Below are 19,624 nucleotides of genomic sequence, written 5' to 3' on the forward strand. Positions count from 1 at the left end.
AAGGTGGGATTTATTTTTTCTAAAAATGAAAATAGCTTTGCTTTTTTCTGATTATTATATGTTTCTGGAAGGAAATAGAGATTGAAGGAAAGCAGTTTAAGGAAGAAAAGAAAAATTATACATGTAACCCTACCAAGAAGTGATGATCACCATTTATATTCTAGTGCTTTCTTTTTCAGTGCATACTTGAACATAATTTTTTTCCCAAATAAATAAGATCATTCTATGCAAGCGGTTCAGTAACATTTCTAAACATAATCTATCCTGAGCAGCTGTATGTATTCAGTTCAGTTCAGTTCAGTCACTCAGTCCTGTCTGACTCTTTGCGACTCCATGAATCTCAGCACACCAGGCCTCCCTGTCCACCACCAACTCCCAGAGCCCACCCAAACCCACGACCATCGAGTCGGTGATGCTATCCAGCCATCTTGTCTTCTGTCATCCCCTTTTCCTCCTGCCCCCAATCCTTCCCAGAATCAGAGTCTTTTCTAATGAGTCAACTCTTTGCATGAGGTGGCCAAAGTACTGGAGTTTCAGCTTTAGCATCATTCCTTCCAAAGAACACCCAGGGCTGATCTCCTTGCAGGCCAAGGGACTCTCAAGAGTCTTCTCCAACACCACAGTTCAAAAGCATCAATTCTTCGGCACTCAGCTTCCTTCATAGTCCAACTCTCACAACCATACATGACCACTGGAAAAACCATAACCTTGACCTTTGTCAGCAAAGTAATGTCTCTGCTTTTCTATATGTTCTCTAGGTTGGTCATAACTTTTCTTCCAAAGAGTAAGCGTCTTTTAATTTCATGGCTGTAATCATCATCTGCAGTGATTTTGGAGCCCCCCAAAATAAAGTCTGACACTGTTTCCACTGTTTCCCCATCTATTTCCCATGAAGTGATGGGACCAGATGCCATGATCTTAGTTTTCTGAATGTTGAGCTTTAAGCCAACTTTTTCACTCTCCTCTTTCACTTTCATCAAGAGGCTCTTTAGTTCTTCTTCACTTTCTGCCATAAGGGTGGTGTCATCTACATATCTGAGGTGATTGATATTTCTCCTGGCAATCTTGATTCCAGCTTGTGCTTCTTCCAGCCCAGCGTTTCTTATGAGGTACTCTACATAGAAGTTAAGTAAGCAGGGTGACAATATACAGCCTTGACGTACTCCTTTTCCTATTTGGAACCAGTCTCTTGTTCCATGTCCAGTTCTAACTGTTGCTGTATGTATTAATGGGTTCAAATCTACCATATCATTTTTAATGATCTCATAGCATTGCTCTGTAAAGCTGGTATGATTAATTTTAATAATTATTTAGCTAGAGCACTTTAGGAGTTTTTTTCTAATTAATAGAAACAACTTTACAATGAACATCCTTGTTTATCCATAATTGCTTTGTTGTTTCTTTAGAATATTCTTTCCTAGAAGCAGATTCTGTAGTCTAAAGGCATGCACTTTTTAATGATGAGCTGCTGCTGCTGCTGCCAAGTTGCTTCAGTCGTGTCCAACTCTGTGTGACCCCAGAGACAGCAGCCCACCAGGCTCCCCCGTCCCTGGGATTCTCCAGGCGAGAAGACTGGAGTGGGTTGCCATTTCCTTCTCCAATGCATGAAAGTGAAAAGTGAAAGTGAAGTCGCTCAGTCGTGTCCGACTCTTCAAGACCCATGGACTGCAGCCTACCAGGCTCCTCCATCCATGGGATTTTCCAGGCAAGAGTACTGGAGTGGGGTGCCATTGCCTTCTCCCACTGATGAGCTACCTGTTGCCAAATAGCCTTCAAAAGAATTGAGCAGTCTATACTTCCATTAGCTGGGTATGAATATGTCCACTTCCCCTTCCCACACCATCTGTGGGAATCATACATTTCTGGCAATTTTATGGGTGAAAAATAATATCAAATTGTCTTACTTTATGTTTGATTGTGAGTGATTTGGACATTTTGATATATGTATTGTCCATCTTTATATTTTTTATCCATTTTCTTTGTTCATTTTTCTTGATTCATTTTATAGATTACTTACAAAACAACATTTATGTTCTTAGCCTTCTATAATATGTGGAGAATTTTTTGTCTTATTTGGTAATTTAGCTTTCAGTTTGGTTTATGTATCTGGAATTTATGTTGGAGAAAGACATGTTAGTAATCCAAATACACTTTTTTTTCCTAAGCAACTTACCAGTTTTTCCAACCCCAATAGTTGAACATTCTTAACTGTTTGAAATGCCTTCTTTGTGAGATACTAGATGTTGTATATCTGTCTTTCTGTCCTCACTATTCCCTTACTATTGATCTGTCTCTTCCAGGCTGAGTTCCTTTACAATGAATATTCTTATTTATGCACAGTTGCTTCTTTGTTTCTTTATAATTACCATAATTAGAACAACACTGTAACTACAACAGGATTGTAATGTGTTTTAATACTTGGTTGGAGCAGATTCTCTCTTATTAGTCTTATTTTTCAGAATTTTACAAGTTCTCCTACCAAGTATATTTTTTCAAAGTTCAGGGACTTCCCTGGTAGTCCAGTGTTTAACTCCATTGCTAGGGGCACAGGGTTGATCCCTGGTCAGGGAACTAAGATCCCTCATGCCATGAGGCACAGCCAAAAAATTAAAAACAAATAAATAAATGAAGTTCAAAGTTATTTAAGCATTCATTGGGGCTGCATTAAATATACAAACTAATTCAGGATAATTGGCACTTTTTTTAATATTGCTTTCCCACTCAAAAACCAGTAGGTTTCTCATTTTATTTGTCTTCATTTATGTACACCAGTAAAGTTCTCTTAAGTTTTTCATCATGATCATTGGATTTGTATATGTGCACACATATACATTTAACAATGAATCTATGTACATATGTATCTACCTATATATATATATATATATATGTCTGCATGTGTATACATGTATATTGGAAGGGGCAGTTGGAACTTATTTCCACTTATTTTCTTCCTGATTATTTTTGGTGTGTAAGTTATAGATTTAAATATGTTTAGTTCATAGTCACCTTACTCAACTCTTGGATTGTTAATACTATTTTTGGTTGATTTCCTACTGTTTTCCAGGTAGACAATCATATAAGAAGCAAAGTGACCACTTTTCTTCTTTCTAATACCTGTACTTGAATTAATTACACAAGTCTTTCCTGAAGTACTGAAAAATATTGATCAACAGTGCATTAGTTAAGTTACTCATTCAGCAAATGTTTCTAATAGTTATTATTAATATCTGGCATTTATTCTTCCAACTATATTTTTATGCTTACACATACACACAGATTTGTATTGAATGAATGCATGCATGAAGATGGAATTATTTCATCAAAACAGGATGTTTCTTTAGAAATTCCTCCAGCCCTGAAGGAATAATAGTAGAGAAGACGATGGGAATCAAGAAAGGGGTGATTTATGAAAGGAAGCTGTGGCCTAGAGCAAGGACCTGGGGTCAGCAAAGGCAGAGACAGACTGTGACAGCAAAAGGCAGAAATATCATGTGGACCAGTCTGGCCTCAGTTTGTCCTGGGATTGTCTGGAATGATTGAGGAAGAGGAGGAAGATTCTGAACTTTGTGGTAATAAAGCTTCATGTACTCAGGTAATTTATTCAGTATGAATGTTTTCACCCCCCTGTAGATCATACCAGTTGAAGGAAATTCTGGGACTTCAAGTATATTATCTCAAAGCCTTTTTACATGCCATTCCCACTCCCTGGATCTTCCCCACACCTTTATTTGGCAGCCACTTGCAGGGTAGGCCTCACAGACATGTCACCTACCGAGAAAGATCTTCCCAGGCCACCTGGCCTAAGTTGCATCTCTCTCTGGTAGTTATTTTCAAACCTTTACGCTTATTTAGGAGAAGACTCTTGAGAATCCCTTGGACTGCAAGGAGATCAAACCAGTAGATCCTAAAAGAAATCAACCCTGAATATTCATTGAAAGGACTGATGCTGAAGCTGAAACTCCAATACTTTGGCAACCTGGTGTGAAGAACTTACTCAATGGAAAAGACCCTGATGCTGCTGGGAAAGATTGAAGGCAGGAGGGGAAGGGGATGACAGGGGAAGAGATGGTTGGATGGCATCACTGACTCAATGGACATGAGTTTGAGTAAGCTGTGGGAGTCAGTGATAGACAGGGAGGCCTGGTGTGCTGCAGTCCATGGGGTTGCAAAGAATTGGGTATGACTGAGCAACTGAACAACAGCAACAATAAATATGCTTATTTCATGTTCTACATTATCAATGGGATTATACTATATTTTACTATTTAATTGTTTACATCAGAGATTGGCAAGCTTTTTCTGCAAAGAACCAGATAATTAATATTTTAGGCTTTGAGGGCAACGTAGTCTATGACACAGCTACTTAATTCCACTGTCATGAAAGTTATATAGACAATATGCAAGTGAATGAGTGTAGTATGCTCAAATAAAACTATTTGTGGACGTTGAAATGTGAATTTTATGTAATTTTCACATGTCACAAAATCTTATTCTTCTTGTGGTTTTCTTCAACCATTTAAGAAATAGAAAAACCATTCTTAGCTTACAAGCTATCCCAAAACAAGCAGTGGGCTAGATTCGGCCTGTGGATTATAGTTTGCTGATGGCTTGTTACATGCTTATTTTCTGTTTTCTCTTCTCTTGTCCCACCCCCCAGTTTCAAAAAGAGCTTAATTGTTTGTTATTCCCTCTGTGGATACAAAGGAATCCCTCAATAAATACCTCCCAGCAGAGATTAATATATTTGTTAAGAACTTGTCACATACCTGTTCTCATCAGTGTGATATAAACAAAGGATGTTCAACTCCAGTGTGCCATGAGCTATACTCTTGGACACAGGTTGTCACATAAAAGCATCTGATGTAAATGGCATTCCGAGATTTGTACAGTGTTCAACCTGCACAACCTTACATGGTGGCCTTGGGCATCTTAAACATTCTTTTGAACTTGTATGACCTTTTCTGCTTCAGTCAACTAATGTGATACCAATTCGATAATCCCTACTCTATAGGAAAGAGCATAATTTCTTAAGTGTCATTTTGGTTCCTTTTTAGTATGTGTATTAATGTAGCTTTGTTCAACAATGTCATAGCTATTATTCTTCCATTTCCAATTGTTATAATCCAATTGTTTTACGTGTGACCATGTTTTAAAAGATTCCGCTTAGAAAAATTAAACCCACACAGAAAAACCAAACACAAATTTCTTTAGTACCTCACAGCCCCCCAAGATCTGAAGAAGAAATACTTACATAAACTTTCTGAACCACTGCCATGTGTATATCTGATATTTCTATGAATATTCTCCATAGCGTAGACTGCTTCTTGGGCCACTAGAGACTGAAATCAACAGAATATGGAATTTCAGCTAATGTGCAGCTTTAAAAGAAGACAGGTACACGTTTCTAAAAGAAAAGCATATAGTACTTGAATCAGGCTGTAGATATAAAGAAACAGCAGAACGGTTGTTGTCAGGGGCTGGGGTGGAGGTGGGAAGAAAATGGAGATACTGGTCAGTTATATGGTGAACAATTTCTGAGGATCTAAAATACAGTCTGATGACTCTAGTTAACAATACTATTTTACATACTTAAAAGTTGCTAAGAGAATAGATATTAAGGGTTCTTACCACAAAAGAAAAAAGAATTATGTGAGGTGATGAATATATTAATTAACTTTATTCTGATCATTTCACTGTATATATATCAAATGATCACACTGTACACTTTAAATTTACACAAAATTAAAAGTCAGTTATATCTCAATAAAGCTGAGGGAAAATGGTATAATGAAAAATCTGCATTTATCTGAAAGGTAAATTGAAAAGAATAAGTTAACTTTTAAAAATGTTTTTCTCTTTATGGAAATCACAGTTGGGTGGCTACAAACACAGATCCTTCCAATATAATAAAATCTTTATTTAATTTGAAGGAAAAAGAATTCTTACATGCCTTTTTAAGGAATTCATTTATTTTGTAAAACAAAGCATACATAACAAAGTTATGCTGTAAGACATAACTATATTTCAAAGACAAACAACTAGGCAAAATTATCACTAAGCTTTGAACTCAGCTTCTCTAAACAATATGCACATCTCAGGTAATGGATGATTCCCTCCTCATCCTTCTCACACACTCTATTTCTTTTTTTGTGTAAAATGTGCAAAGACTTATCAAATAAAAAAGATTATATCCCTGGAGTGCAGCAAGATAGTAACTAAATTCACTGTTCCATTATTTTTGTTTCTAGCTTATGCAGATCTTTCTGAAACTGGCACAAGCATTATAGTATTTACTGTTGCGCCTTTGAATGACCCCAAGGAATATCAGTGGATATGATGCTGTGTCACCCCCTGCTCAAAATAAGTTTCAATGGAACTACATGATCTACAGAATAAAATGTAAGTTTATTCTGACATTCAAACAAGCCAACTGTGCTTCACAAATGGACCTCATCTGCCTTCTGAGGGATCAACTTCCTTTTCTTGCCCCTACATTTCCCTGAACGTAATTCCTGTGGGGAAGCTATGGCCTCTGCTTAGAAAGTCTTCTCCTCCCTGTCCACTTATATAAATCCTATCTTTCAATATTGTCTGAAACTGTACCTGGTCCTTGACTTCACTAGCACTTTATCACTCCTCCTTCTTTACAGTATGCTACATCTTCAGTTCCGTTCAGTTCAGTCACTCAGTCGTGTCCAACTCTGTGACCCCATGAACCGCAGCACGCTAGGCCTCCCTGTACATCACCAACTCCCAGAGTTTACTCAAACCCATGTCCATTGAGTCGGTGATGCCATCCAACCATCTCATCCTCTGTCGTCCCCTTCTCCTCCTACCCTCAATCTTTCCCAGCATCAGGGTCTTTTCAAATGAGTCAACTCTTTGCATGAGGTGGCCAAAGTATTGGAGTTTCAGCTTCAACATCATTCCTTCCAAAGAAATCCCAGGACTGATCTCCTTTAGGATGGACTGATTGGATCTCCTTGCCATCCAAGGGACTCTCAAGTCTTCTCCAACACCATAGTTCAAAAGCATCAATTCTTTAGCGCTCAGCTTTCTTTATAGTCCAACTCTCACATCCATACATGACTACTGGAAAAACCATAGCCTTGGCTAGATGGACCTTTGCTGACAAAGTAATGTCTCTGCTTTTTAATATGCTATCTAGGTTGGCCATAACTTTTCTTCCTAGGAGTAAGCGTCTTTTAATTTCATGGCTGCAATCACCATCTGCAGTGATTTTGGAGCCCCCAAAAATAAAGTCAGCCACTGTTTCCACTGTTTCCCCAGCTATTTGCCATGAAGTGATGGGACCAGATGCCATTATAAGTCCTCAAGGTGGAGACTTTATCCCCTCACTCATCTGTTTCCCTCTGAATGAATTAATAAGGCCACCCTTAGCTACCCCAGTCAGAAGGGAGTTGTACCATCTGTGCCACTTATCTAACAGTTATTCCCTTGAAGAAGGGAATGGCTCTCCTTCCCGATATTCTTGGTTGGATAACTCTATGGACAGAAGAGCCTGGAGGACCACAGTCCATGGGGTCGCCAAGAGTCAAAGAAGACTGAGTAACTAACATTTCCACTTTTCATACTATAGAGCAGGGTCACCAAACTCCGGACTACAGAGTAGAACCAGGCCACACAGCAGGAGGCGAGCGACAGGCAGGCCAGTGAAATTTCATCTGTATTTACAGCTGCTCCCCATTACTCGCTTTACAGCCTAAGCTCCACCTCCTGTCAGATCAGCAGTGGCATAATAAATGTAACATGCTTGAATCACCCCCAAAACTAACCCCCCCACCGATCCCTGGTGACAAAAAGTTGGGGACCACCGCCTTAGAGCAGAGCAATCTGTACCATTTGCTAATGCATGAGCTCTCTAACCATATAATATTCTCTTAAAGGGCAGGACCCTACCCAGTGCTTCTTTCAGTGTCCATCAAACACAGTGTTTTACTCGTAATAACTCAACAAACAGTTGTGATAATAGCAGTCCAAAAATAACTCAAAATCACATTAAATCTATTTCCAGATCATGATAAATACCCTCTCACTTCTTCAATCACCAATCAAGGAGCTTTCCTTAAAAATTTTCCCTTGAGAAGAAAAAGGAATCCTAAGTATCAAGTATGTTTCTGTTCTAAAGGAGTTATTTTTAGCAACTGCAAATAACTTTACATTTGTCATCAGGAATCGCTGGTCCCTAACATGGCTATAGTTTATTCTGTTAAGAGAACCAGGACAAAACAAGTCAATGAGAAATAAACCACTACATAAAGATCAGAACTTGGGCAAGAGCTGGAATGTTGCCATAGTACTTCCATTGACTAGAAAGCATCTGGGGTGATGACTTGCTCAAACCTAACCACAATCCATCAAGAACCCTTGCGTCCTCATCTTTCGTCATCTTACCCAAGCATAGAATATCTGTGACCAAAGAGTGGTTGAGGGACTAGCACGCTGTGTAAGTCCTCTTTGAACTCACCGTACCATCCACTGCATTCCAAAAAAGGAGGGATGGTCTTGCCTCAATGCTGAAATTGGAGTTGCTTTTAATAGGACCAAATCCCTGCAAATAAGGGAGGTCAGTATAAAAGCAATTCCCAATGCTAATATCAGATCAGTAAGTATTGTGCTAAGACTTGACCTGTGGCAGGCTGGCATAGAAAACTAGTCACCACAAACAGACCAATAATTCCAGAAAGTCTTGTCCTTGGCTTCATATGCAGGTCAGGTCAAGGTGGACTGGTTCCCTCCTGACATCCCAAGAGCTTGTCTGACGCTTTCCTAGGTAGCCCCTCTGCTGGATAGAAGTTCACGTCCTCAGAGGAAGGCTCAGTTCTTCACAATCTTTCAATGAACCATGGCCCAGGGTGACTCTCAAAAGAGTTAGATCAAGATAGAAAGCATCTGTCCCCCTTCGTACTCTATGGGAGAATAGTTTCCCCCACAGTTTTCGATTCTTAAACTAAGTATTATTTTACTTATGAAATGCTAACAAAAAATGAATTAAGCAGCACTTACCAGCTCCTCGTGGTCTTTGCTTCTGCTTCGGCTGTAGGAATACGGAAACACTATCTTCTGGGAGTAGGAATGCATGCTGATATAAGCTTTTATGTGCTTGATATTTCTTCTCAAGAAATCAGCCACCGCCTTCACTTCTGGTTCCGACTCAGGGTAAGTTCCACAGTAGATTTCTGAGCACGAGGAACTTGAGGCACCCTCCCCTGGAGTGAAATCAATGGAGTGGAATTATAAGGGGCTACACTTCCTATTTATGACCTCCCTGGCAATGTATTCTCCTAATATCTCGGGAGTAACATTTTTAGATAAACGGATTTGGTTGAGAGCTCTGAACGTGTTTGTGACAGTGTCATCAATGCTCTGTACGCCCAATGCAGGGCGCCTGGAGCTCAGTCCCTGGTCAGGGAACTAGATCCCACATGCAGCAACTAAGAGTTCCCATACTGAAACTAAAAGAAAGGGAAAACAAAGAAACCACGTGCCAGAGTGAAGATCCTTCCTGAGACAACAAAGACCGAGTGCAGCCGAATAAATAAATAATGATTTTTTAAAATGTTGTCTGTGTTTATTTTCAAAATTTATATGCCCTCATAGCAAACGATCCACCAGTTGTGGCCTATCTTGCTATCTTGCAGCCTCAAGAAAGTGGCTGTGAGAATGTCAGAAATGCCAGCTCCGCCTCTGAATGTGTGGTTACATGAGAGAAAGAAGCCCCATCTTCTCCAATCATTGTAAGGCTGGTTTTTCTGATGTGTATAGTTTGGTTGCTCTTGTGCTCAGTTGAGTCAGATTCTGTGAGACACTTTGGACTATAGCCAGACAAGCTCCTCCGTCCATGGGATTTTTCAGGCAAGAATCCTGGAGTGGATTGCCTTTTCCTTCTCCAGAGGATCTTCCCGACCCAGGGATCAAACCTACTATGTGTCTTGCGTCTCCCGTACTGCAGGCAAATTTCTTACTGCAGAGCCATGGGGAAAGCCAGATGTGTGTAGTTTAAAAATCACTAATGAACATAGCCCACAGCAGAAAAGTCTCACTTGGGAACTCAGGTCTCCTGTCAGTGCTTCTTCTAACCTGCTAAAAAGATTAGTAAGTAAAATGGGATGGCAATATTTGGTGCCAGAATAATGCATGTCTATTCCTTTGAGAAATTAGAGTAAGCATCATTTTAGATGGCAGCCTGACTCTTAACACTTCTCTTTTCTGTACCTAAGTCAAGGGTTGGGGCCCAGGGAGCCACCTCTGTCCCCAAAGATTCTCTCTTCTAGAAACAGTTTATTAGCCTCAAATTGCCTCCTTCACTTGTGTTCTGCCAATCAGAATCCCTCCACCGATAACTTGAAGTGGAAATGCAGTTTCTGGTTTCAAGCTGCTCTCTTGAAAACAAAGAAGATAACAGCAATAACAGTGCCAGCTGACTTGCAAAGAACACAAGTTGTATGTCTGCTAAAACTTATAAGGGAATATCTCATTCAATCTTCACAGCAAATCTATGAAGCAAATGCTGTTATTTTAGGAGATGCAAATTGGGCATTAGGGGTGGTAACCATTGTTTATAACAGATGCTATGGAGCATACTGTTAATCAGCCTATTGCTTGATTTCAATCTTGGCATTGCCATTTAGTAGTTATCTGGCTTGGGTGATTTTTTTTTTAACCTATGAGTCAAAAGTTGATATAATCCAAATTAGTCTCTATAGAAAAGAATAATAGTAATTAAAGATGAGGCTCTAAATTGAACACCACTTTTAGACTTTCATTATAAGGACTGTCAGGAATTCCCATTCTATATAACATCAACAGAACTTACTTGGCCCTGCAGGAAATCTGACTGTCCATATGTTCTCTGGCTTCCCAAAGCAGCCAAGCAAGACAAATTCTTTTAATTCAATGGATGCTTTACATTTAAAAAAAAAAAAAAGCCACTTTTGGCACAACATGGGTATTTGGCACCATCAACTTCTAACAAGTTAGAAATTTTCATTTCAAATATATATTTTTTGGTTTTATTTTTTTTAAATGCCATTTACTCTATAAGGCACTGCTAGTTGTTAAGACTCAACAGTAACAATAACAAAAAAATTCTAATCTTCTATTTTGGCCCTTAAGGTGTTTATCCCTCACTCGTATTTCAATCAGTCTTCTAGTTCAGTTCCGCTTAGTTCAGTCACTCAGTCGTGTCCGACTCTTTGCAACCCCATGAACTGCAGCACACCAGGCCTCCCTGTCTAGCACCAACTCCTAGAGTCTACCCAAATCCATGTCCATTGAGTCGGTGATGCCATCCAACCATCTCATCCTCTGTCGTCCCCTTCTCCTCCTGCCCTCAATCTTTCCCAGCATCAGGATCTTTTCAACTAGGTGAAAAAGAGTAGAATTCTTGTACATGTCCTAACAGGCAAAACGATATTGAATTTTTTAAAACCTATCTATACTTTAATTTCTTTTATCTATTAAACGGAAAAATCATGAAATCCTTTGCCCAGTGCCTGGCATATATGGAGTGTTCAGTAACTATTGTTTATCATCATTGTTGTCATCATCACATGGATTGGGACACAGAGAAGGCCAGTGTGAATTGCAGAGATGAGATGAGCAGAGAAAGGACCACTGAGTCCCCTAAGGTGCTCCAGGCCCAGTTTCAGTCTGTTTCCAAGGTCTGCCTGAATCCTGGTCCTTGGCTTCCATTATCCTTACAGAGTCTGCCTTTCTTACTTAAGTTTGCTTCATTTCCTTCCTTTTAATGCAACAGAAACAAACTTAATGTTTGTTAAACATTCCCCTCGCACCCAAGGAAATGTTGTGCTCAGGTCTTTCCAAATATTTGTGTTAGTTTTTAATCAATAATGTCATTGGAAAAACCATTTTTGATAGTTGTTACCTTTGAATACTTTTATTTAACCCCATAGGTACAAGTTTATCATTTCAAATGTAATCAACATAAAAATGACTCGTGAGATATTTTGTGTTACTTTTTCACTGGAAGGGTCTGGTGTATATTTCACCTTCGTTGCACGTCTCCGTTTGGGCAAGCCACATTTCCAGTGTTCCATGCCCACATGTGGCTAGAGGCTACTGTAATGAACAGTGTTGTCTCAGATTCTCATTTTGTGACTGTCTTTCTAGAGATTTCAAACTTTTGTTTGAAAGAGCCATCTAGAGTCAATCTGTGTTTCAGATTTTGTTTTGCCTTTAAATAGGGATGTTAATATGGACAAGCCAATTCATCTGTCTCAGCCCAAATGCTTCATCTGTACCAAGAGGTGCTTGGTCTTCCAGGTCCCTTTATGTTCAATCATTCTTTGGTCTATAAAATGTGGGATCAAAAAATACCTGGAATAGCAACCTCATTGAGACAAAAAGTCAGTTAGAAACCACCAGGGGCTCCTATGGGTGGTAAACAAGAAACTATTGCTTAATGGTTTTAGAATTTCTGTTTGGGATGATGAAAAATTTGGGGAACAGATGTTGGTCATGGTTGCAAAAGATCGGGAATGCACTCAAAGTCACTGAACTATAGGTTTTAATGGTTGAAGTGGCAAAATTTTTATGTTATATATGTTTTACTATGATTAGAAAAAAGGCCATATGGTCTCTAGGAAAAGAAATACTTTCCATCACACAACAGTTGCAAAAACCTTGTAGTTTAACTTAACATTTCAGAAAAGGAGTAGAGTTGTTAAAAGAAGTTTGAGACCAGTTCAGTTCAGTTCAGTTCATTCACTCAGTCATGTCCGACTCTTTGCGACCCCATGAATCGCAGCACACCAGGCCTCCCTGTCCATCACTGACTCCTGGAGTTCACTCAAATTCACGTCCATCAAGTCAGTGATGCCATCCAGCCATCTCATCCTCTGTCGTCTCCTTCTCCTCTTGCCCCCAATCCCTCCCAGCATCAGAGTCTTTTCCAATGAGTCAACTCTTCACATGAGGTGGCCAAAGTACTGGAGTTTCAGCTTCAGCCTCATTCCTTCCAAAGAACACCCAGGACCGATCTCCTTTAGGGTGGACTGGTTGGATCTCCTTGCTGTCCAAGGGACTCTCAAGAGTCTTCTCCAACACCATGGTTCAAAAGCATCAATTCTTCGGTGCTCAGCTTTCTTCACAGTCCAACTCTCACCTCCATACATGACCACAGGAAAAACCATAGCCTTGACTAGATGGACTTTTGTTGGCAAAGTAATGTCTTTACTTTTTAATATGCTGTCTAGGTTGATTATAACTTTCCTTCCAAGGAGTAAGCATCTTTTAATTCCATGGCTGAAATCACCATCTGCAGTGATTTTGGAGCCCCCAAAAATAAAGTCTGACACTGTTTCCACTGTTCCCCCATCTATTTCCCATGAAGTGATGGGACCAGATGCCATGATCTTCGTTTTCTGAATGTTGAGCTTTAAGCCAACTTTTTCACTCTCCTCTTTCACTTTCATCAAGAGGCTTTTTAGTTCCTCTTCACTTTCTGCCATAAGGGTGGCAGACTCTTGAGAGTCCCTTGGACAGCAAGGAGATCTAACCAGTCCATCCTAAAGGAGATAAGTCCTGGGTATTCACTGTAAGGACTGAAGCTGAAGTTGAAACGCCAATACTGTGGCCACCTCATGAGAAAAGTTGACTTATTGGAAAAGACCCTGATGCTGGGAGGGATTGGGGGCAGGAGGAGAAGGGGATGTCAGAGATGGCTGGATGGCATCACTGACTCGATGGATGTGAGTTTGAGTGAACTCCAGGAGTTGGTGATGGACAGGGAGGCCTGGTGTGCTGCGATTCATGGGGTTGCAAAGAGTTGGACATGACTGAGTGACTGAACTGACCTCTATTTCCAGCTCCCACACAAACACACACACATATACACAATTTTAATACAGAGGAAAGGTAAAATGAACATAAAATGAGTAAGTAGGCTTTGCAGGACAGTGATGGAGACACAGATATAGAGAACAGACTTTAGGACATGATTGGGGGTAGGAGGAAGGAGAGGGTGGGATGTATGGAGAGAGTAGCCTGGAAACCTACGTTATCATATGTGAAATAGATAGCCCATGGGAACTCACAACAGGGCTTTGTAACAACCTAGAGGGGTGGGATGGGGAGAAAGGTGGGAGGGAGTTTCAAGAGGGAGTAGACATATGTACCTATGGCTGATTCATGTTGTTGTTTGGCAGAAACCAACGCAATACTGTTAAGCAATTCAATTAAATATAAAAAAGAATTAAAAAATTTTTAATTAATAAATAGGCTTGATATTATCATTTCCTATTCCTAAGTGAGGTACTCTTTCAGATTCTTTACACAGTATTATAAAGGCACATTCTATTAATAGTTGTAGGGGCAAAGAAGAGATAAAATTTAATTCATTTTTTCTCACTGTCTTGCTCACAAAGTACTGAAGAGATACTGGGGCACTCAGCAAAAAAAAAAAAAAAAAAAGTCTTCCTTACTATTATTTTTTGTTTTATTTGGAAAACTCTCTTATCTATAATATATTATCGCTGCTTCTGTTCCTGCTTTTAACGCTTGTGACATATAGTAATACAACCACAGGCCTAATCAGGGGTCTGAGATATTTTTTGATGACAATGATAGAAGATATTTTGACTACTTGGTTATTCAAATTAGGTAACATTAGTTTTACCATAAAAAACATTAGGTAAACAGAGTAGTAAAAAAAAAAAAAAAAAAACCTTGCAGATAAAAGAAGTTTCAAAAAGGAACTTACATCTGAAGAGTGATTGTCAGACTCAGAAGAATTTCAGCAAATTTGAAGCCAAGCAGCCTGGCTTTATATCTCAGCTCTGCCGCCTCCTAGCTCTGTGCTCTTGAGCAAGGGACTTAACCTTTTCAAGTCTGGGTTTCTTCACCAATGATGTGTAGATAATGAAACCCAGGGGATGAAGTATATAAACTACTCACCACTTAGCAACTGTCAGCTCTGTTTATTCAGAGGCCTTTGATAATTAGCTGCTGCTTCTCTGACTCCCTCCCCAGTTATCACTGCCCATGGGGGTCTTTATGCTTCGGTGGGCACTTTTATTGGACAATCTTAATGATGGCTTTTACAAAGAAACCACTAAATGATTCCCTTGAGCCTGAGGCAGGATCAGCTATTATTTCCTGTGTTTTCTTACTATGTCTGTGGCTTTCTTAGAACAACTTACTTCATGCACAGATTCATTTGAATAACTTTTCTGAGACCTGCTCTGCGTGCCAGGTACTGAGCTAGGTAATGGATAATCATCCCTACCCTCATGGAGTTTCTGACTGAAGAGGGAAGAGGAAATCAAGAAAAAAGTACTCTACTGTGAAGTTTTCGTATCTATTAGGTTGGCCAAAAAGTTCATTCGGGTTTGTCCTTAAGCTTTACTCGAATGAACTTTTTGGCCAACCCGATACATTGCGACAATGATGAAATTATGAGTTTTCACTTGGGCTTCCCAGGTGGCACTAGCGGTAAAGAACCCACCTGCCAGTGCAGGAGACATAAAAGACATGGGTTCGATCCCTGAGTAGGAAAGATCCCCTGGAAGAGGAAATGGCAACCCACTCCAGGATTCTTGCCTGGAGAATCCCATGGAGAGGGAGCCTGGTGGGCTACAGTCCATGATGTTGCTGAGTCAGACAAGACTAAAGCAACTTAGCAGGCAGCACTTCTTTTCTGAAGGAAAAGAGAGAGGGCCATGCGGCTATGACTGCGTACGGTAAAGGAATGGGAAGAAGAGGATATTTCCATGGCCTCGACAGCTTTGCTCCATCTGTATTGTCCTCATAGAGCCACATGCTCCCACTGTCAAAAATATAGATGACTCCAGCTCATCGTTTAGCTTTGTAGTTGTTTCCTAAATGTAGCAACTACGAAATATCCTTGGAGGGTGGCCGAACTAACACCTACCTCCCTGAGAGCAGACAACATTCCTGAAAGCCCAAGTCAGTGTTCACTGAGCACCGTAACTCATTTGAATCTAGGAACAAGGAATTCCTACTGTGCTGAATACAAGTTTGTCTTTATGATATTCACGAAAGAAAGAAGGCAAACAGCAACAGGGAACGCAAAATGTTTTGGGACTTCCCTGGCCATCCAAATGTTAGGACTCTGCGCTTCCATTGCAAGGGGGCGCAGGTCTGCTCCCTGGTCCTGGTCAGGAAAACAAAGATTTCACAAGCCAAACAAACAAACAAAGGTTTTGTGACGCTATAGAAGTAAATATTTTCCTAAACAATTGAAAACGAGAGGTACCCATCCAACTCTTGTCTTTGATATCCTCATAATGAATGCTATTGGTTTATGAAAGTAGGAGATTTAGTGGTCAATTCCTTATGATTCTAGAGAAAAAGAATTCTAGAACTTTGAAGCTAGAAAGAACCTTACAGAACTGGTCCAACTGCCTTCTTTTAAAGATGTGGCTATTAAAACAAGGAGGACAAGGTAAGGATGTTCTGCTGATTTTCGCCAACCTTCACATCATTGCATTTAAGCAAAAAGTTTCTTATTTCAATTATTTCCGATGCAGATAGTCCTCCCCTCTAATTAGCTTGAATTAATGGGGTTTTAGGAATACCGCCTTTTAAATGGAGAGACGTTGCTAGAAATTAAGCAAACAACCTACCGCACCAGTGTTTGGAGGCAAAGTTCCTGTTCAGGTCTGTTCCGATGCAAGCATTTTTTTCATGTAAAGAACGATTCTTTCTCCACATTCGATCCTAAATAAACAAAACACAGATTACCGGAGCATCCATGTTTGTGGTTTAGGAAAGACGCCACATTTAATGGCAAAGTGGGCGGTGTTGTGTTTCTTTCCTTTAACCCCGTCTCTTCACCTGGTCACTGTCTTCACAGTATTTCTTGCATGGCCCCTGTTCTATCCAGGTCTTAATTGGGTTCACTCAAACTTGAATCAAATGAAATGGTGATATTTGATGATTATTAAAAAAAAAACGTCAGCTGGTTTTTGTAGGCTGCTTACTGGCCATCTTGTTAAGTCTTGTTTCCTTTAATTTTATGCATTGCCATTTTCTATCTTCTGTCGTTCTAAGAAAAGTAAAATAACTTGATGTTTTAACTCAAAACTATGAGTCACGCATTTCTTTTTTTCAATTGAAATGTATTTGACATACAACATCGTATAGATTAAAGACGTTCAACATGTTCATTTGATTCAGTTACATATTATGATTACCACTATTGGGATAATTAGCACTTCTAACCCGTCACATTAATTCTCTCTTTTTTGTGGTGAAAACGATTAAGATCAAGTCTTTTAGCAAGTTTGATGATGATAATACAAGGTTGTTGAATCATGAGTTTCGGTGCTCTCTTTCGATTGAATTCAACATTCACTTAAAACCACAGGAAGCAGAGCTGTGAAAATACCTCTAGTTTGATGGTGCCTGTGATCGTAGTGATTCAATTCTGGTTTCTAAATGTAAAGCAAAAATACCCCATTGGGTTCTTGGGGTAATCTGGGAATTTAATCTTGTAAGCAGTTGCATAGACTTTGTTTGAGTTCTGGGTTGGGATGGCATGGCACCCTCTTCCCTATTCCACCAACCCTTCTGCCCAGCCTCCCAGTCTGTTTCCAACCCCAGTCCTGTGATTCTGGCAACAATTGCTCTGAGGAAATTGGGTTCTCATACTTCAGGAGTTAGTTGGCAGAGTTAAGATACAAAAGACGGTTGCAGAGCAAGACTAACTAAAGTGTGGCTGAACTCCACTGGGAGTCCAGTGAAGGCATAAATTTATTGTAATAGCAATCTATAAATGTGACCATTTATTGAACTCCAATTTTATGTTAGATACTGTACAAGGTATTTCCCATTTACTTAGTTCAGGGTTTGCTCATTACCCCCTAAAAACTTTTGTTCACAGTATTCATCTTCCCGGAGATGACTTTTCCATCAATCTCCTTCACCATTCCCATCTCTTCTGCTTAAATTAACCACTACATAAAATATTTCCTGTATAATTCCTTATGTTTCTAATCACTGCAATTATGCCCATTCCCCTGAGTGTTTAAATGTGCTATTCAAGTATGTGTTTCATATATGTTTGACTGTTTTTATAATTTAAAAAATTTAATTAAAAATTATTATTAGAGTTTAGTTACTTTACAATACAGTCTTTTTCTTTTTTTTTTAACACAAGAGTTAATTTATTTCAACCAGCATTAACAAGTCAGAAAATTGAAGTTTTTATATGCTTGCACTTGCACACATACACACCTGTGAATAAACTCAAGCAAGGAGTTTGCAGAAGTGTACAGGCCAGAGTTTTTATGTGCTCCTCATTAAATTAGAAAGGACCGTACTTCATATTGCTTGAGTAATTTTACGTGAATCATGATGCTGTTGGATTAAAACGGTTTCCAGTGTAGATAAGACTGAACAAGACACTCCTATATATGTGTTCATGATTGAGTTAAAGGATACTAGGATTAAATTTGCATATTGGTTAGCGTGCAATTCTGTTCTGATGCACATTCTGTTAGAATACCATTCTAATTCTTGCAATTCATGATTTTTATAAATCAAAATACCATCCAAACAACTCCTAGTAAGAATGAACAGATGGGGGCACCGTTTATCAAGGTGGCTAACATCAAAAAAGAGGTAAAACCAGGCCTGCGCCACTCTTGCTGGGAAAACACCCCATCACAATGAAGTAGTCTTGCCAAAAAAGCCAAACCTGCATCGTCTTAATCTTCCAGAATTCAAATATCAAGTTTCAGAAAACACAGAGGACAAAGGAACGTGTTAAACTACAACATGGCGACACAATGAGTAAATCCAGGCAGGAAACTCTCTTCTTCAGTGAAATAAATTGCAGGGAAATAGAGAAAAAGAGATATGGGGAGAGAATCTATGGATTAAAATAAAAATAAAGGCTATAAAGCAATCACAATATATAAACCCCATTTGGATCCTTAACCAAAGAAATGAACATTTTTAAAAAGCTGTGGTATGATCGGAAATTTAAATACTGATTAGAAATTTTGTGATAGTAAATAATTATTGTTCATTTTTAGGTATAATTGTATTTCTATTTTTTAAAACTTCAGTTAGATGCATCCTGAAATATTCATTGATGAAATGATATGGTATCTGAGATTTGCTTCAAAAGGATATGGGTAAGATAGAAGGGGGAGAAGGCAATGGCAACCCACTCCAGTACTCTTTCCGGGAAGGTCCCATGGATGGAGGAGCCTGGTAGGCTGCAGTCCACGGGATCGCTCGGAGTTGGACATGACTTCACTTTCACTTTCACATATTGGAGAAGGAAACGGCAACCCACTCCACTATTCTTGCCTGGAGAATCCCAGGGACGGGAGAGCCAGGTGGGCTGCCGTCTATGGGGTCGCACAGAGTCAGACACAACTGAAGCAACTTAGCAGCAGCAGCAGCAAGATAGAAGGGAGTTGGGGATACAGGTGAAAAAGATTGGCCATGAAATGCTATGTGATAAGTACATCGGAGTTTACCATACATTTATTTCCACTCATATATGTTTGAACTTTCCCATAATGAATTAAACAAAATTTTTTTCATAATAAAACCATTATGCTGGGATCCAGGATTCTATGAGTAATTCTGTCTGTGTATCCCATAT

At 39.4% G+C, this 19,624-nt stretch overlaps 1 protein-coding gene across 4 annotated transcripts in view; it reads right to left on the bottom strand.

Moving 5' to 3' along the window:
• CPB2 (carboxypeptidase B2) overlaps positions 1 to 19,624 on the bottom strand; it is a 58,820-nt gene that overhangs the window by 393 nt on the left and 38,803 nt on the right. For 3 of the 4 annotated variants that reach the window (XM_069601292.1, XM_069601293.1, XM_069601294.1), the window contains 3 exons: positions 16,629 to 16,722; positions 9,028 to 9,230; positions 5,252 to 5,339 (listed from right to left, as the gene is read on the bottom strand). In XM_069601292.1, the coding sequence (XP_069457393.1) occupies positions 5,252 to 5,339; positions 9,028 to 9,230; positions 16,629 to 16,722 (385 nt within the window). Of the gene's footprint in view, positions 1 to 5,251; positions 5,405 to 9,027; positions 9,231 to 16,628; positions 16,723 to 19,624 lie in introns of all 4 variants that reach the window. The other variant, XR_011259343.1, reaches the window with a different exon arrangement.

The sequence above is a fragment of the Ovis canadensis genome, chromosome 10, assembly GCF_042477335.2.
Source record: "Ovis canadensis isolate MfBH-ARS-UI-01 breed Bighorn chromosome 10, ARS-UI_OviCan_v2, whole genome shotgun sequence".
Classification (NCBI taxonomy): domain Eukaryota; kingdom Metazoa; phylum Chordata; class Mammalia; order Artiodactyla; family Bovidae; genus Ovis; species Ovis canadensis.